Source organism: Pinus tabuliformis, chromosome 4_2, assembly GCF_031772625.1.
Source record: "Pinus tabuliformis cultivar Carrire ecotype Pingquan chromosome 4_2, CPIR1, whole genome shotgun sequence".
NCBI classification, from domain to species: domain Eukaryota; kingdom Viridiplantae; phylum Streptophyta; class Pinopsida; order Pinales; family Pinaceae; genus Pinus; species Pinus tabuliformis.
In genome coordinates this window covers 320697799-320714766 of record NC_142304.1, presented here as the reverse complement: position 1 = coordinate 320714766, position 16968 = coordinate 320697799, and the positions used below count along the sequence as shown (strand labels likewise).

The following is a 16968-nucleotide window of genomic DNA, read 5'->3' as shown; positions in this document are numbered from 1 at the left end:
GCATCTCATCTTCATTTTTAGCTAATACAAGCTTCTTTTGCTGCTAATTGCTCACTTTACATTCCTATTCTGTTCCAGGCTGTGCTTGATATGCAGTCTTCCTGAACTCTTGATGTATAGCATTAGAGGAGCTGTCATCCTACCTCTGTGTTTAAATCTTGCATGTATCAGTGAATGTGTTAATCAGGTTTCTTTTCACTTAGTGACAGAAGGCTGTCACCCTGTCTGTGCACTAGGGAATTGGATTTGCAGGCCTCTTGACTGGTTGCAGCTGGCCATCACAAGGTCTTGTGCATTTGCTGATGTGGTCAGTATTCTCCATATTCACCCAATCTCTGAACTGTGAGTAATTGGTGGTCTAAAGCCTTGTAGTCTGGGGGTGTTCACGCATGCCTGGAGTTAAGCATAGTAGAAGTGGTTATCTATCTTGAACAAGCATCATTCCTCCCATTCATCCATTTCCAACATTAAGTTGAGTTTGTAATGTTCTCGAGCATCTCCGAGCTACAACCTAGGAGAGTTTCTTGGGGTGATAACACAACCTAATTATTTGCAACGGTCTAGATAGATGGACATGTCTGGGAACTTCACTTGCAACACATACAATGGGGCAAGTGTCGTTGGCTATGTGATGTGTTCATAAATCTTAATAGAAAAGATAGATGAAGTTAGTATTGGAAAGCATATTTGGGACTTAAAATCAGACCATAACCCAATTTTTATAAGGCTATCATGGTTAGAAGAAAGGCAACATAAGAGGAAAACCCAATGCTCTCGATAATCATTATCAAGGGGCAAAATTCTTCTAACACAAGAAAATGGTACTATCTTCAAAACAATGTTAGAGAGATTAATTTAGAAAGAGAAAACTGGTTTCAAACACTTCAACAACCATGAGTTAACAAATATAATCCAAAGTGCACTTGAGAAGTGCAAAAGAGCAAAAAATAGGAAATCAGAATCAAACTGCTTTCCTGTAAATGCTTGGTTTGATGAGGAATGCAAAATGGCAAGGAGAACCTTGAAAAAGGTAGGAAAAGAGAAGAGGAATGTAAAGTTATATAAGCAGATACTAAAAAGGAAAAAGATGAGTTCATGCAAACAAGGAGAGAAGAGTTAATATATTTAAGCAAGAATAATCCAAAGCTTTTCTGGCAGGAACTGCAACCAAGGAAGAAGCAAATTGAAAATAATATTACAACGAATTAATGGTTTGATTATGCAAGGCAACTCTATGAGAGAAAATTTGAGGCGGAGTCCCCCCCTAGGATCAACACAAATTCAAAGCTCTTCACATTATAGGAGGTGGAGAATGGAATTAAGAAGTTGAAAACAGGAAGGCAAAGGACTTGGTTGAACTTCAGGCAGAGTATCTAAAATGGGGAATGAACACTCTTGCACCGCACATCATGAAAATATTCAACAACATCATTCAGCTAGGGTTCCCAAGAGACTGGACAACTAGCCTAGTAATACCCCTTTTTAAAAGTGGAGACATCAATAACTCGTCCAACTATAGAACAATTATGATCAATCCTTTGTTTGCAAAGCTTTTCGGCATCATGGTAGAAGACAAAATTAGCAAGTGGACAGAAGTAAAAGAAAAGAGGGTGAGAGGACAAGCGGGTTTTAGGCCAAAACATTCTACAGTGGATCATGGCATCACGTCGAGACACATTGTTGAAAAGGTTTGGGAGGACAGAGAAGAAGTATTTTGCTGCTTTGTTGACTTCAAAAAAGCATTTGACACAGTCCCTAGGGATAAGTTGTGGTGTAGAATGGAAGAACTTGAAATTCCTGTGCATTATAGAGCCGCTGTCCATAGACTTTATGAAGATGTGAAAGTCAAAATTAGAACCTCAGCAGGTATTTCAGAAAGCTTTAGAAGTGACATTGGAGTCAAGCAAGGTTTCCCTCTATCCCCCACTCTTTTTGGTCTATATATTGATAAATTGGAGGAGTGGCTAAATTTGCAAGGGGGAGATGGTGTTCGGTTGGGGGAGTTTGTGATAAAGCTTCTTTTATATGCTAATGATATTGTATTGATTTCTAAATCGGCCCATGGATTGCAAATGCACTTATATACCCTTGAGAATTTTTGTAGAGCAGTGGGGATGCAAGTCAATACTTGCAATACCAAAATAATGATTTTTTCTAATAAAAGGAAGCATAGCCAACATACTTTCTTCTTTGAAGACAACATTCTTGAAGAAGTAAAGGAGTACAAGTACCTTGGGATTGATTTCAACAACAAACTCAATTGGGAGGACTACAGAAAGAAGAGAATTTTATGAGGGTGGAAAGCATTATATGCTCTTCAAAACAGATGTAGAGAAGCAGAGTTATGGGATTGGAAAAAGATTAAAGTGCTTTTTAGACTCCTAGTTTGTCCAATGATGCTATATGGGTATGAATTGTGGGCTAGCAGCACTCCAGTCTCAAAATGGAAACAAATTGAGAAAATCCAAAAATGCTTGATGATGAGCAAGTTCAAAATAAAAAGTTTGGTACTTTATGAGATAATGTTGAGTGAAACAGGAGCAACTTCCATTGAAGCAATTGCCATGGTGTGGCTCATAAGATAGCTAAAAAGAATTGAACAAATGAGAGTAGATAGATGGCCTAATGTTATCTTCAATGAAGGCATCAATGAAAGAAAGAAAACATGGATGAAACAAAACTACACATGGATGCAAAAATGGGATATCTACCTCAATGCGCGTCCCACAAATAACAAGGAGCTAAAGGATTTTGTTATGGAGAAGTTTCGTAAAAGGGTATGGGGAAAAGAGTTGGGTAGAAAGAAAGAATATTACATTGAGGAATTCAACCCTATGTGTGATTTACAACAAAAAGAGTTCATTGGATCTAGCATTTCGTGGAGGGCAAAGGTTCTTATTGCTCAATTAAGAACCAACTCACGTCAACTTCGGTGTGAAATAGGACAGTGGAAAAGGCCTAAAGAAGCTTGGGAAGAAAGGGTGTGCACATTTTGCACGTTCGGGGCTGTGGAATCGGAAAAACATTTCATTTTAGAATGTGATGCATTCAAAGACATCAGAGAAAGTTATGAGAACATGTTAGCATCAATTTCTTGGCATTGTCTTTTTAGCGAGGAGATTGTTGGAAGGTTGGGTCAGCTCATCATCAATTTGAATCAGAAAAGGACTGAATTGCAAAGAGTGAAAAATAGGGAACTAATGGTCTCATAAACTATTTTTAGTCTCGTCAACCTTAGAATATCATTTCATTTCATTTCTATTATTAGTTTAACATTGACCAATGTAACTTATAGTATTTATTTATAATTACTATTTATATATTACATATTTTGCTGTAATATGTGTATTATGATTTTCTTTTATTTAAAAACTAATTTATAATTTTATTAAAATAAAATTATAATATAACAAATTGAATTTTATTATTTTTAAAATTTTATTATTAATTAAGCCAACATTGAAATATTTACACTCATTTATAAACACTACAAGAGTGAAACTCTATATTACTTTTGATTTTTTCTTTTTTAAAATTGAACTCCGGTATAAATTATTAAATAATTATAACATTTACACCATTAAAACATCAATCCATAATTGAGGTTTATTTATTTATTTTTCCAATATACAATTCTCGAGATTTAACAAAATATTAACATACTTACTTACATATTACACTTATACATCCCCTATATTAGACCACTTAATAAATGGCTTTTCAAACCAACCTAATATAACGTGGCCTTCTCATTCATCTTTTATCATTTAAAATAAAAGATTGAAGTGGATTTAATATCTTGGCGGTGACCACCTAAAAGATTGAAGTGGATTTAATGTCTTGGTTGAATTTGTACGTACTAAACAAACATGGGCAGCACTTCGTTATTTGACAATTTAATGCATCCATTTAGTCTGGCAAGCCATTTCTGTAACTACAACCTATAAGTAGAACCAGGGTTGGCAGCATTGTCACTGACTTTATTCAGAAAACAGCATCAGAAATTAAGTTAGCAGTCACAAGCAGATCCAATTCAATTCAATGGCTACAGCTGCTATAGTTGTGGTGGCAGCGTGTTCATCTACTCAAGTTAGCAAGATTCAAAAGATCTTTTGCGGCAAAAATTTTAGCTACCCTGCAAGGATAAGTGCACAAAACCGACTTATCAACAATAACAGAAGCCTCGAGAGCTCAGGTTCGGAATTGTTGATACGCAGATGGAAAGGTGCTGAAAGAACCAAAATGGAACAATCCAATGGCCTTTTGGTGGTGCCCAGGGCAAAGGCAAGGGGTAATAGTTTCTCAGTAATCTGCAATTTTTGTTTTTGTTACTGAAAATCTCCTAACATTCTAATCCACCCATTTCCTTATCTATTATTGCATTGGGTTTCAAGTTGATGACCTTGATTGGTCCAGTAAATGCGGCTGGATAACCATCCATGGAGTTCCATGTAAAGCATAGATTAGAGATTCCTGATCTATACTCATACTACACCAGTGAAAAAGTTGAATTATCCAAGCCAGGGCCCTAATTCAGATTTGGCATCTAGGCTGCCTGCCACCTTCCTTGTAAAGCTAGTCTGCTTTCCCATTAATTTACAATTTTGAATCACATATATAGGGTTATCTATGGAACTGCTGTATTTGCTCTGTAACCAGCTCCCCTACATTAAGCCTTCCTTTTAATGACGATAGATGATTACTGCTGCTGATTCCTTTTTATGATGATAGATGATTGTTGCTACTAAATCCCATGGCATTTCTGTGTACCTTATCATTTTACAGCTTTATCACCATCTCATGTCAGCTTCACCCTTCTTTCAAGTAACATTGTTCTCCGAGGCCGAGGAAATGTCTTCTCAATCTGTCAGGTTTTTATAGTTCTCACAAGATGTGTAATGCCTTCTCAATCTGTCAGGTTTTATGGTCCTCACAAGATGTCCAATTCTTTAAGATTAGCGCAACTCCTAAGAAAGAAAAATTCACAGTAATTTGAATAATGTGAATAGTTTCATAGACCTCTATAGTATTGTAAAGTTTTTCATAAAAATTCAGGGAATTTATAATAATAATAATAAAATAATAATAATAATTATTTTAAAAGGTATATTCTATTAGCTATAAAATCATGAAATTAAAACAAAAGTCTGCATATGACCTTCCAATCTCTCGCCTGGGAGACCAGATGACAAACTAAAATACACCCTTCGAAGGGAAAACATAGACAACCGAACAGTAAAGACATAAACATCAAACATTTATGTACGAGGGCAGTGGCCTATCCGACCATAAACATAGTCTGCTGCAAAAAGAAAGACACAAAACTGAATCATCATAGAGTCAAGGGAGAGCTTCCGAATCTGACCCAGCTACTGGGATAGGTTCCACTTGTTCTTCCAAGGGCCTAGTACCATGATGCTTCTCAATTCGCACCAACCTGAGGTCCATGCATATGGTCCATAATCATAATGTTTCATGTGTCTGTGACTCGTGCATATGGTCCAAGGTTTGCAGAAGTTCTCTCCTAGAATCATGAGTGTCCACTAGTGTACGCCTTAGAAGGAACTTCATCTTGCCAATACAGGTACACTGCCTTCATATACTGATTGGCTCTACCTTGTGCATTGCTCATATCCAGTATCCATTCTAACCATTCTGCAAGCACTTCTGGGTCTGAGAGGGAGGTTCTTTGGGATGAGGCCTCTCCTTCAGCCCTGGTCAGCTCCTCCTGCACCTACACAGGGATCTGATCCTTGTATACGGCTGCAAATCCTGCCACTCTATTATGTAATCGAGAATTTCCCCTATGGGCTTTCTCCTCGTAGTAGGCCGCCCCTCTCCTCACTCAGCCTCACTCTCTCGGCATTATGATTAGCACCCTAGGGGGTTGGATTGAGGAACATTTTTTGTTCTGCGTTGTAGGGGTATCCCTTCTATTGCCTTCCATTTCTTGTAGGATATCAGAATCTGCGTAGTGTGTGGCCTTAACCCTGGTCACAAGAACGGCCAATTCAAACCAACTACCGCTAGCTGCTCTCTCTTTTTCCTACCAACCTCCACCACCTTTCAAACACCTAGTTTCCATCCCAATATTACAACAACTACTATGCCAGCCAGGCTTCATGATAATCAGGGGGATGTAACAATGACACATGAGTTAATCCATCCATTAAAGCATCAAAGGCTTTTTGGATGATGTCATCCCAAAGGAAGGGAACCCCTTTTTTCAATAGTCGAGTGAAACCCTTGGTAAACTTAGCGTAATTGGGAATGAAACGACGCAAAAAGTTTGCCTTCCCTTGCAAACTTTGGAGTTGGCGTAAATTGGAAGGAGGAGGCAAATTCAGAAAAGCCTCTACTTTCAACGGATCAACACGAACCCCTTGCTTAGGAACGATGAAACCTAGGAGACGACTGGATTCCACACAGAAGACACATTTATGTGGATTCAATTGAATATTGTAATGCATACATTGGAGAAATATAGCTCGTAAATGTATAGGATGATCTTGACGTCTCATGGAATGTGCAAGTAAATTGTCAAGATATGGCTGTACAATATGTTTGATATCATGAAATGCGTAAGGCATAGCTCTCTGAAAAGTTGCACCAACATTCTTGAGTCCAAATGGAAGTTTTCAATAAGCGAAGGTTCCCCAAGTACAAAATTTTATGTTGATGGGAGTATGTTGATTTGATTATAACTAGAAAATTCATCCATGAAAGAGGATTTCATTTCCGGCACAATCATCGACAATCTGGGCAATAAATGAAGTTGGATAATTATCTTTAGGGCAAGCCCTATTTGTGAAATTTTCTTAATTGCAGTAACTGGTAATTTAATCTTCTAGCTTATGCAGTTTATTTGTCTTCAGAAATTAATTCGACAAATAACGATTAATTCACTACTGCAATCTTGACAAATAAATGCAGGAATTGAGAAATAAAGCACACACACAAAATAGATGACACCAAGATTTTTGGACAAATCACCCATTGAAAAACCCCAATGTGGTCAAAACGAGTTCTATAGATGAGGGTTTATATTATTATTAATTCTTTAGCGAAATTGAGAAATACATCAAGTGCGTAGCTCTTATTGGCAAAGCTCCAACGTACAATTTTCTCCACTTGCAAATCAATTTGGAAGCCCAAGTTTCCTATGCAAAATCAAAATGACCTCCTCCCAACCTACTCACACCTCCTGCTATCGTTCGCTTTGGTGATTGGAAATGCACAACATTGGCTCTGGGAAATTAGATCAACCTTCGAAAATTCGTTCCGACAACCACACTGTGAAATTTCCACGAATGCACCAACTGGAAATTATTCTCCTAACTGGTTAGCAATTTATTTGTTTACGACAAATGCTAAATAATTCGCCAATGCATTTTTCGCAAATAAAATACACCGCATAATTAAAATCAGGAACTAAGAAACATATGCATGCACATAAAATTAACACAATTATTTTGGATTGAAAATTTCGTAGAAAAACCCTAAAGGGAAAATCGGTGCAGCAAATGAAGGTTTATTTTATTATTATGCAACAAATTTTGGGAGTATAATAATCTGGATGCCCAACTAGCAATCCTCTGGCAAATATTTGACCAAAATAAATTAGAGATCCCAGATCTCCTCTGCTAAACAACTTGGCCCCTTTTGGCTTGCTCACACCCCACATTGGCTGCTCGTACTGCAGCCTGGAATTCACACTACTAGCCCTAGGAAACTTGCACTGCCTGGAAAGTGGCTCTAATTGAGCCGTCTTGCCTTCCTTTGTCACTGGAAACCACTTGCATTGCCTTTTGGAAATAGGTCCGGTCTCTTGTTGCTAATCCGTGGCTCTCCCAGCAACTCGCACTGGGGTTTCTAGCTATTAGCACTAGCTTTTGTGACCCTCTCTATAGATAATTCGATCTCCTGTCTCTTGCCAATCTGACACTCGAGAAACATTGGAAAATTCTCTGGAAGCCTCCTCTTGAATTTTTTGCTGCTCCTCTCTCTGATGCTCTCCCTTTGGCTCAAATTGCGTCCTTGCTGAAGCTATGAATTAGGTATCCTAGTTTGCCAAGATAACTTATGCTCTCACAATTGTATCTCTCTCCAACCCTTTCAGTTGCTCTTATAATCTCTTGTTGAGACTTCAACGATCAAGATTAAATCTCCATCAACAACTAAGATCAATTAGATTTCATCAAATAGAAGTCTCTAGAGAAATATCGAACATCCTTAATTAATTAACTTTAATTAACCAACTTCCCTAAGTTAGACTAAGGAAATAATTTAATTATTGGCTAATTAATTTAATTAAGGTTTTTCATAGCCATATCTCGCGAAACTATTTCTGGGTATTGGGGATCATGTGTTCCTTAGTCTCTTAGTACCATTTGAGACTAGAACACATGTTTGATGCTACCACAATATCCAAAAGATAACACACACTTCATCCTGCACTGCTCTGAAGCTACTCACAACTCCTCCGGTAGCTAACTTTGGCATTGGATTTGGAATTGTAGTCTCTATAATTTGCACTAGGTAAACTAGTAGTGCACACTAGCTAATTCGCACCTCTTGGTACAACCTTTCTGCAGATATATTCGGCCTCCCTTCCTGGCATTGGAATGTTGGAAACTCTATGGAGAATTTCTAGAAATTCTCTCCCCAATCTCCCTGTTGAAATCTCGTTGCTCGTGTCTCCCTCTTCGCCCTTGCTCTCACTACAAATCGCACAACTGAGTCTCTGTTGTGTCTTCTCCAAGGCCCCATCGACTTGCTCTTATAATCTCTCGTTGAGTAACTAACGCCCACGATTTAATCACAATCGATGACTAAGATCATCTTGACCCCATCAAGTGACTTTCTAGAAGTCTCTAGAGAAAAATTGAGTTACCTCAATTAATTTGATTTAATTAACCGGGTTTTCTAAGTTAGACTTAGGAAATATTTAATAATTGGCTAATAAATCTAATTGAGGTGTTTCTTGCGAAACCTTTTCTAGGTATCGGAGAAAATGTGTTCCTTAGCCACTTAGACACCTTGGAGACTAGAACACCTGTCCGCTGCTACCTAAAACTAACACTCCCTCTTAGCGAGGAAGATGTTCTCCACTACTCCCATCTTGTCCTTGAAGTAGACAAACTTTCCCTTACCCAAGGCCTTTGTGAGAATATTTGCACCCTGCTGATTTGTGGGAACATGTTGTAGTCGAATTGATCCATGCTGTACACAATCTCTGATGTAGTGGTGTCTTATGTTAATATGCTTCGACCTATCATGGAAGACTGGATTCTCAGAGAGCCTGATGCAACTTTGATTATCACAACTGATACTGGTCGAATCCATCCGCTGAACAAACAAATCCACTTGCAGCTTCTGAAGCCAAATAACTTTGCATGTGGCCATGCTAGTTGCCATGTATTCTGCCTCTGCAAAACTTAGTGCCACTGACTTCTGCTTCATGTTGCACCAAGAGACAACCCCTGATCCAATTTTGAAGAAACACCCTGAAGTGCTTTTCCGATCCGTTGAACTGTGTTAATTTATGGTATGTTCTATGCTTAGTGCAATTTACTTCAATTTCTTCTTATTAGCCACTGTTTAGCAATCACATTAACATAAAGTAAAATGCTGATAGAACATTAATAGATCGACAGAAAAACAAACCAAGACAAGAGCCACCAGGTGTGGTGGCTAGCCGGGACAAACCCTAATGTGGGGAACCCTTTGATCAATTCTTCTATAATCTTCAATAGTTCAGTAGAGAGAGAAAGAGTACAAATATACAAATCTATAATTTTATGACAGCAGTAGCAAACCCTAACCAACAAAGTCAAAGCTGCTCAAACAAGATAGAATTGGACTCTAATTAGCTTGGTAAATATCCCAGTCAACTCGGCCTCCAACAACAAGAAGAGGCAGTCCAAAAACAGTCTGAAAAACCCAGTCAAATGAAGTCAACTTGCTACCAACAATTAGGGTAGTCAACGCTGGTCAAACCTGAGGTCACATTGCCTCAGTTTGTGTGCCAAAATTCATAGCCTGCCTAGGAGAGACAACCACACCAAAACTGCAACCCTAGAAAGTCCACGCTGGTCGACGTTGGTCAAAGATACATCTGTAGCCCTGGTCAACACAGTCAAACAGTTCTGCGTCCTTCTGCATCCTCCAACTTCGTCCTTCTGCGTCCTCCTTCTTCCCACGTGTGTGCTGCTCCTTGTGTGTAAACCCAATCAACTAAGGAGAGAAGAATGTGAGAGATGAGATGAGTGAATAATGCCTCAACCTAACTTGTATTTATATGAAACGTTGAGGATGTGTGCCACACATTTAGCTGCTGGCCGACCTTGACAATTTGTCAAGTAAATACAAATAAATTCATATCTCCATAAATACTTGTCGGAGTCAGATGATTGTTAGATCAATCCTATACCTCGCGACGAGAGGAATCCAAGAAAAATATCAGCTACCATAAATAAGATGACCCACATGGACTTTGGCCATAGTTGCCAAGTTTAACACTCCCTCTCAACTAGGGAGAACTCCATCTGCTAATCCATCTGATCGTTGATACTATCTCTGCCATCAAATGCACTGCCCTGCACTGCTCGGCTCTGCTCTGCTGAACTATGAAGAAGAAGAAATGATCGAGGATGTATCATACCATCCTCCACTGACCCGAAGTCAGTCCTAGAGAGTGTGTCATACCACTCTTACTGATCCCAGATCAGTGCCAGAAGAGAGTGTCTCAAACCACTCATACTGATCCCAGATCAATGGAGGTCATCCTAGCATAGGGAGTACGGTAGATACAACGATGTGTCCATCGATAGTACTACTATGGTCCCTAACCCCATTTCCCTACTCATTGGCCAGACGAGAGGTACTTCCCATGAGTCCCAGACTACATGGGTAGGATGCCTCGGCAGGAGAACCACTCATCTTGTCCCTAAGTCGCCACGGGGTATCGCAGGGGAAGGCTGAACCTTTCACCTTGTACACAATGCACCACTAGGGGAGGGTGAGTCGCCCTATGGTTGCTTGTCGCTCCAAGAAGTACCCCAAGCCCCCGGAGCTCCCAGAGCTCAATGCATGCATCATGCAGGACCTTCATAAGAGGGTCTCTCAATGACTCCAAGTCATTCTCAGAAAGTCAAGAATTTGACCTTTCCCAGGGGCTTTGTCAGAATGTCGGTGACTTGCTCATCTGTACTGATATGATGGAGCCTTATTGCTCCTCGTTGTCCCATATCCCGGATAAAGTGTTACTTCATATCAATATGTTTGGAGTGATCATGAAATACGAGATTCTCTGATAAACGAATCCCACTCTGGTTGTCACACAAGATCACGGTAGTATCCAATGTATATCCAAACAGCTCACTGAAGAGCTTCCGCAACCAGACAGCCTCACAAGAGGCCATACTCGCAACAATGTACTTTGCCTCAGCGGTGCTCAAAGCCGCCGACTTTTGCTTCCTGCTCATCCAGGATATCGAGGTGGATCCCAAAGAGAAACAACACCTGGAAGTGCTCTTTCGGTCGACCACACTCACTGCCCAATCAACATCAGTATATCCATGTAGTCTCACATCTCCGACAATGTATCTCAACCCATGAGTGATTGTGCCACGAAGATATCTCAACAAGTTCTTGGCACCAATCCAATGTGAGTGGTGAGGCTCAACCATATGTTGGCTCAACGTGTTGACTGCAAAACATATATCCGGACGGGAGTTCACCAAGAACATCAATGCTCCTATGAGTTGACGATACTCGGTAGCATTTTGTAAAACAGGTCCGACAACACTACTGCTTAACTTCTTGAAGTCAAGCTCCATCGGGGTAGTTATGGGCTTGTAGTCCACCATACCGAATCTCTCCAATATCTTCACCACATATTTTCCTTGAGATAGGAAAATCTCCCCTAGCTTCTGCCAGACTTCCAGTCCTAGGAAATAGTGCATCAGTCCTAGGTCCTTCATCTCAAATTCGGAAGCCAACTCCCTCTTACATTTGTGAATGAGAGGGTCTGCACTTGTCAGAAAGAGGTCGTCAACGTACAACACCAGTATGAGAGGCTTATCATCTTCAACCTTAAAGTAAAGGTTAGGGTCGGCTTCACTCCTAATGAATCCCAGCTTCATCAAGTAGCTATCGATCCTCTCATACCAAGCTCGGGGTGCTTGCTTCAGCCCATAGAGGGCTTTCTTCAACTTGCACATGTGAGATTCCCGATCATGAATCTCAAATCCTTCGGGTTGTTCCACATAGACTTCCTCTTTGATCGAACCATGCAAGAACACGGTCTTGACATCCATCTGATGTAGGTTCCATCCTTGCGAAGCAGTAAGGGCTATGATCGAGCGGATGGTGGTATATCGGGCAACAGGTGCAAATATCTCGTCATAGTCTATACCTTCCTTTTGAGAGAAGCCACGAGCGACAAAACGAGCCTTATACTTTTCAACACTTCCATCAGCTCCATGCTTTATCTTGTAAATTCATTTCAAAGTGACAACAACTTTGTCTTGGGGTCTGGGGACCACATCCCAAACATCGTTCTTCATGATGGACTCATATTCCTCAGTCATAGCATCCTTCCATACTTGATGCTTCACGACTTCTGCGAATGATGAGGGCTCATTTTGAATGATCGTGCTCATAATGGTCAAGTATCCCTGATACCTGGTTGGCTTCTTACTTTCCCGGAAAGTCCCTCTAGGTGCAATGTGTCCTTCAGCATCATCAAGTGTCCCCCTAAGCCATGAGGGCCTCTTCCTAGAAGAGGAAGGCTCTTGTGGAGGGGGATCAATAGGGTCCATAGGTTCTTCCACTTCGGGCATCGTCTCATCTTTCTTTTCCTCCAGTTTGCTGGTGTCAGCTTCTCCAGATTTCCTTAGTATAGGAAGATTGTCAACTTTGCTAAGAGCCATATCTTCGTCAAAGGTGACATCATGGCTAATCTCGACTTCCCTTTGACCAGCCACATAGATTCTATAGCCCTTAGTATTTTCGCTATAGCCCACGAAGATTCCCTTCTTTCCAAATGCACCCAATTTATTCCTTTTCTCTTTTGGCACATGAAAATATACAGGACTTCCAAAAATTCTAAAATGAGATACATCAGGTTTCTTACCAATGAACATCTCTCCGAGAGTCTTGGAATCCAGTGCTTGATGAGGGCATCCGTTTTGAACATATACGATGGTATTTGCAGCTTCGGCCCATAGAAACTTTGGAAACCTTTGGTCATGGAGCATGGAACGAACATCATCCAAAATTGTACAGTTCTTCCTTTTCGCCACACCATTTTGCTCAGGAGTGTATGGTGTTGTGGTCTCCCTCTTAATGCCAGCTTCTTTGCAAAAGTCATGGAACTCATTGGATTCATACTCGGTCCCATTATCAGTCCTTAAGATCTTGATCTTCTTCTCAGTTTGATTCTCAATCAAGGCTTTGAAGTGACGGAACCAGGAGAACACTTCATCCTTCTTTTTCAAGAAGTATATCCAAGTCTTGCGAGAATAATCATCTGTAAAAGTGAGGTAATATAAATATCCTCCCAAGGAGTTCACAGGCATCATACCAGATATGTCGGAGTGAACCAACTGCAATATACTGGAGGTCTTGCTATGGCTTGAGGGGAATGGTCCCCTTTTGAGTTTTCCTTCGGCACACCCCGGACATACACCTTCTTGCTCTACTTTAAACTCGGGCATCCCTGTCACCATTTGTCTCACATCGGGTAGAGCTTTATAATGAAGGTGAGCAAACCTTCGGTGCCATAGTTCAGACTGAAGAGATGTGTCACAAGACATGACACCCAACGGACTTCTTCTGACTTGATATAAATATGCCATAGTTTAGACTGAAGAGATGTGTCACAAGACATGACACCCAATGGACTTCTTCCGACTTGATATAAAGAATCAACTCGAAACCCAAGAGTGAAAGCATCTTTAAAATTCTTTTTCCATACACGTACCTTTCCATCGATGAAGGCCACCTTGTAGCCTTTGTCTTCCATTGCCGAAATGGACACCAGGTTCTTCTTGAGATTAGGTACATATAGAACTTCTTGCAAATGAATTGTGTTACCCTGATTCAATTGAAGAGAAACATTCCCTACGCCTTTCACGGGATATTTGGAGTTGTTTTCAAGAATAATTTCCAGGTTGGTCTCCTTCTCTATCAGATTAGAGAGAGCTTCTTTGTAACCAGTGAAGTGCCTTGAGGCACCAAGCCAATTGCCCAATGAGTCCGGAGGAGAAGTAGTAGAGAGGGCCGATATCAAATAATATTCATCTTGCTTGTTGTTAACAATGTTAGATTCATACCTGGAGTTTCTTGCCTTCTTGGAGGGTTGACCACTTCCTTGATTTCCGACATTCCTCTTTCCTTTGCCATTGAACTTGCCCTTCCTTTGATTGTTGTTGAAATTGCCTCAGGAGTGATTTTGATCATCGTCATGAGATGTGTCCTTTCTATCAGGACACTCCCTCACATAGTGGCCAATTTTGTTGCAAATGAAACATCTTCCTTTCCTTCCACCTTTCGGTCCGGCCTTTCCCTCCGGTTTTGACTCGGAATTATTTCTCCTTTTAGCTTGAGAGGAGAAAGCAGCGAGATTGCCTCTAAATGTAGGGATTTCCTACTCTTCCATCCTTGTCTCTTCTTGAATGCATCTCGCCATCAATTCCTCAAATCCTGGAATTACATTATTGTTGAGAAGAGTGGTTCTAAATACATACCATTCGATGGGAGCCCTCCAAGAGTTGTGATGGTCAGTTCCCTGTTAGGAATGACTTCCCCAATCGATAGGAGATCATTCTTGATCTCGGTGATCCTTAAGAAGTAGGCTTGCATATTCTCATCTTTGCCCTTCTTAATTTCCTTCAGCTTATTCTTAAGGAACAAAACTTGATTTGCATCACTAACTTTAAACAAGCTTACCAGTCTATCGTAGATTTCCTTGGAGGTGTTCAGCTTGGAAACGTAGGCCACCAGGTGCTTGTCGATAGAGTCCCGAATGATCTTCTTTGCTTTGACTTCTCCCTTGGTCCACTTGTGCAACAACCGATGCATTTTATGGAGGCTCAATGATTCTGCCTCTCACATGGTCCAACACTTCCTGCTCTTCCAATGTTAGATCGAGAGACATCTTCCATCCATGATAGTCAGACTTCTCACAGAGCTTGTCTTTGGCGGGGAAGTGTGATGAGGAACCCATGGAGTGAGACTTTTTCCAACAGTCTTATGTGATTGCTCTTGCTTTTTCTCTTGCTTGGGCCTTGTCTTCACCTCAGCTCTGATACCATGTTAAATTATGGTATGTTCTATGCTTAGTGCAGTTTACTTCAATTTCTTCTTATTAGCCACTGTTTAGCAATCACATTAACATAAAGTAAAATGCTGATAGAACATTAATAGATTGATAGAAAAACAAGCCAAGACAAGAGACACCAGATGTGGCGGCTAGCCAGGGACAAACCCCAATGTGGGGAAACCCTTTGATCAATTCTTCTATAATCTTCAATAGTTCAGCAGAGAGAGAAATAGTACAAATATACAAATCTGTAATTTTATGACAGCAACAACAAACCCTAACCAACAAAGTCAAAGCTGGTCAAACAAGATAGAATTGACCTCCAATTAGCTTGGTCAATATCCCAGTCAACTCGGCCTCCAACAGCAAGAAGAGGCAACCCAAAAACAATTCGAAAAACCTAGTCAAATGAAGTCAACTTGCTACCAACAATTAGGGCAGTCAACATTGGTCAAACGCCAAAACTGAGGTCACATTGCCTCTGTTTGCATGCCAAAATCCGCGGCCTGCCTAGGAGAGACGGCCACACCAAAACCGTAGCCCTAGGAAGTCCACGTTGGTCAACGCTGGTCAAAGATACATCTACAGCCCTGGTCAACGCTGGTCAAAGATACATCTACAACCCTGGTCAACGCTGGTCAAAGATACATCTGCAGCCCTGGTCAATGCAGTTAATTAGTTTTGCGTCCTTTTGCGTCCTCCAACTTTGTCCTTCTGCATCCTCTTCCTTCCCATGTGTGTGCTGCTCCTTGTGTGTAAACCCAATCAACTAAGGAGAGAAGAATGTGAGAGATGAGATGAGTGAATAATGCCTCAACCTAACTTGTATTTATATGAAACGTTGAGGATGTGTGCCACACATTTAGCTGCTGGCCGACCTTGACAATTTGTCAAGTAAATACAAATAAATTCATATCTCCATAAATACTTGTCGAAATCAGATGATCGTTAGATCAATCCTACACCTCTCGACGAGAGGAATCCAAGAAAAATATCAACTACCATAAATAAGATGACCCACATGGAGTTTGGCCATAGTTGCTAATTTTAACAAACTACCTACCCATCCTGTATCTATATATCCACACAAACTAACACCATCACCTCGAGTATATCTCAGACCATACTCGACTGTGCTGCGCAGATACCTCAATACGTGTCTCGCTGCTGTCTAGTGCACCCTCTTTGGCTCCACCATAAATTCACTGAGAGTGTGGACCACGAAACAAATGTTTGGCCTTGTGTTGACTAGATACATGAGAGATCTGATGAACTACCTATACAATGTTGGGTCCACATTTGCATCCTTTGATGCGTCTATCTTCCTACAATTGGTAATCATAGGTGTGAACATGGGCCTATAGTCCTGCATCTTGAATCACTTAAGGATCTCCATGATATATCTTCCTTGCCCAAGGAAGATCTCCTTGTCCGTCTGCCATACCTCCAGTCCTAGGAAGTAATGCATCAGTCCCAAGTCCTTCATCTTGAACTTTGCTACCAAGTCCCTCTTGCAGTCCTCTATGAGCCCTGATGACCCTGTCAAGAAGAGATCATCCACTTATAAAACCAGTATGAGTGGTTCACTTCTCGCCATCAGGTAGTAGAGGTTGGAGTCTGCTTTGCTCTTCACGAAGCCC

General features: G+C 40.6%; 1 protein-coding gene across 1 annotated transcript in view; it reads left to right on the top strand.

Moving 5' to 3' along the window:
• Positions 1-3805: 3805 nt before the first annotated feature.
• The window catches only part of FAP3 (Chalcone-flavanone isomerase family protein), a 193457-nt gene continuing 180294 nt past the window's right edge, over positions 3806-16968 (top strand). The window contains exon 1 of the mRNA XM_089428616.1: positions 3806-4291. Within this exon, the coding sequence (XP_089284742.1) occupies positions 4042-4291 (250 nt within the window). The 5' untranslated portion in view covers positions 3806-4041. The remainder of the gene's footprint in view (positions 4292-16968) is intronic.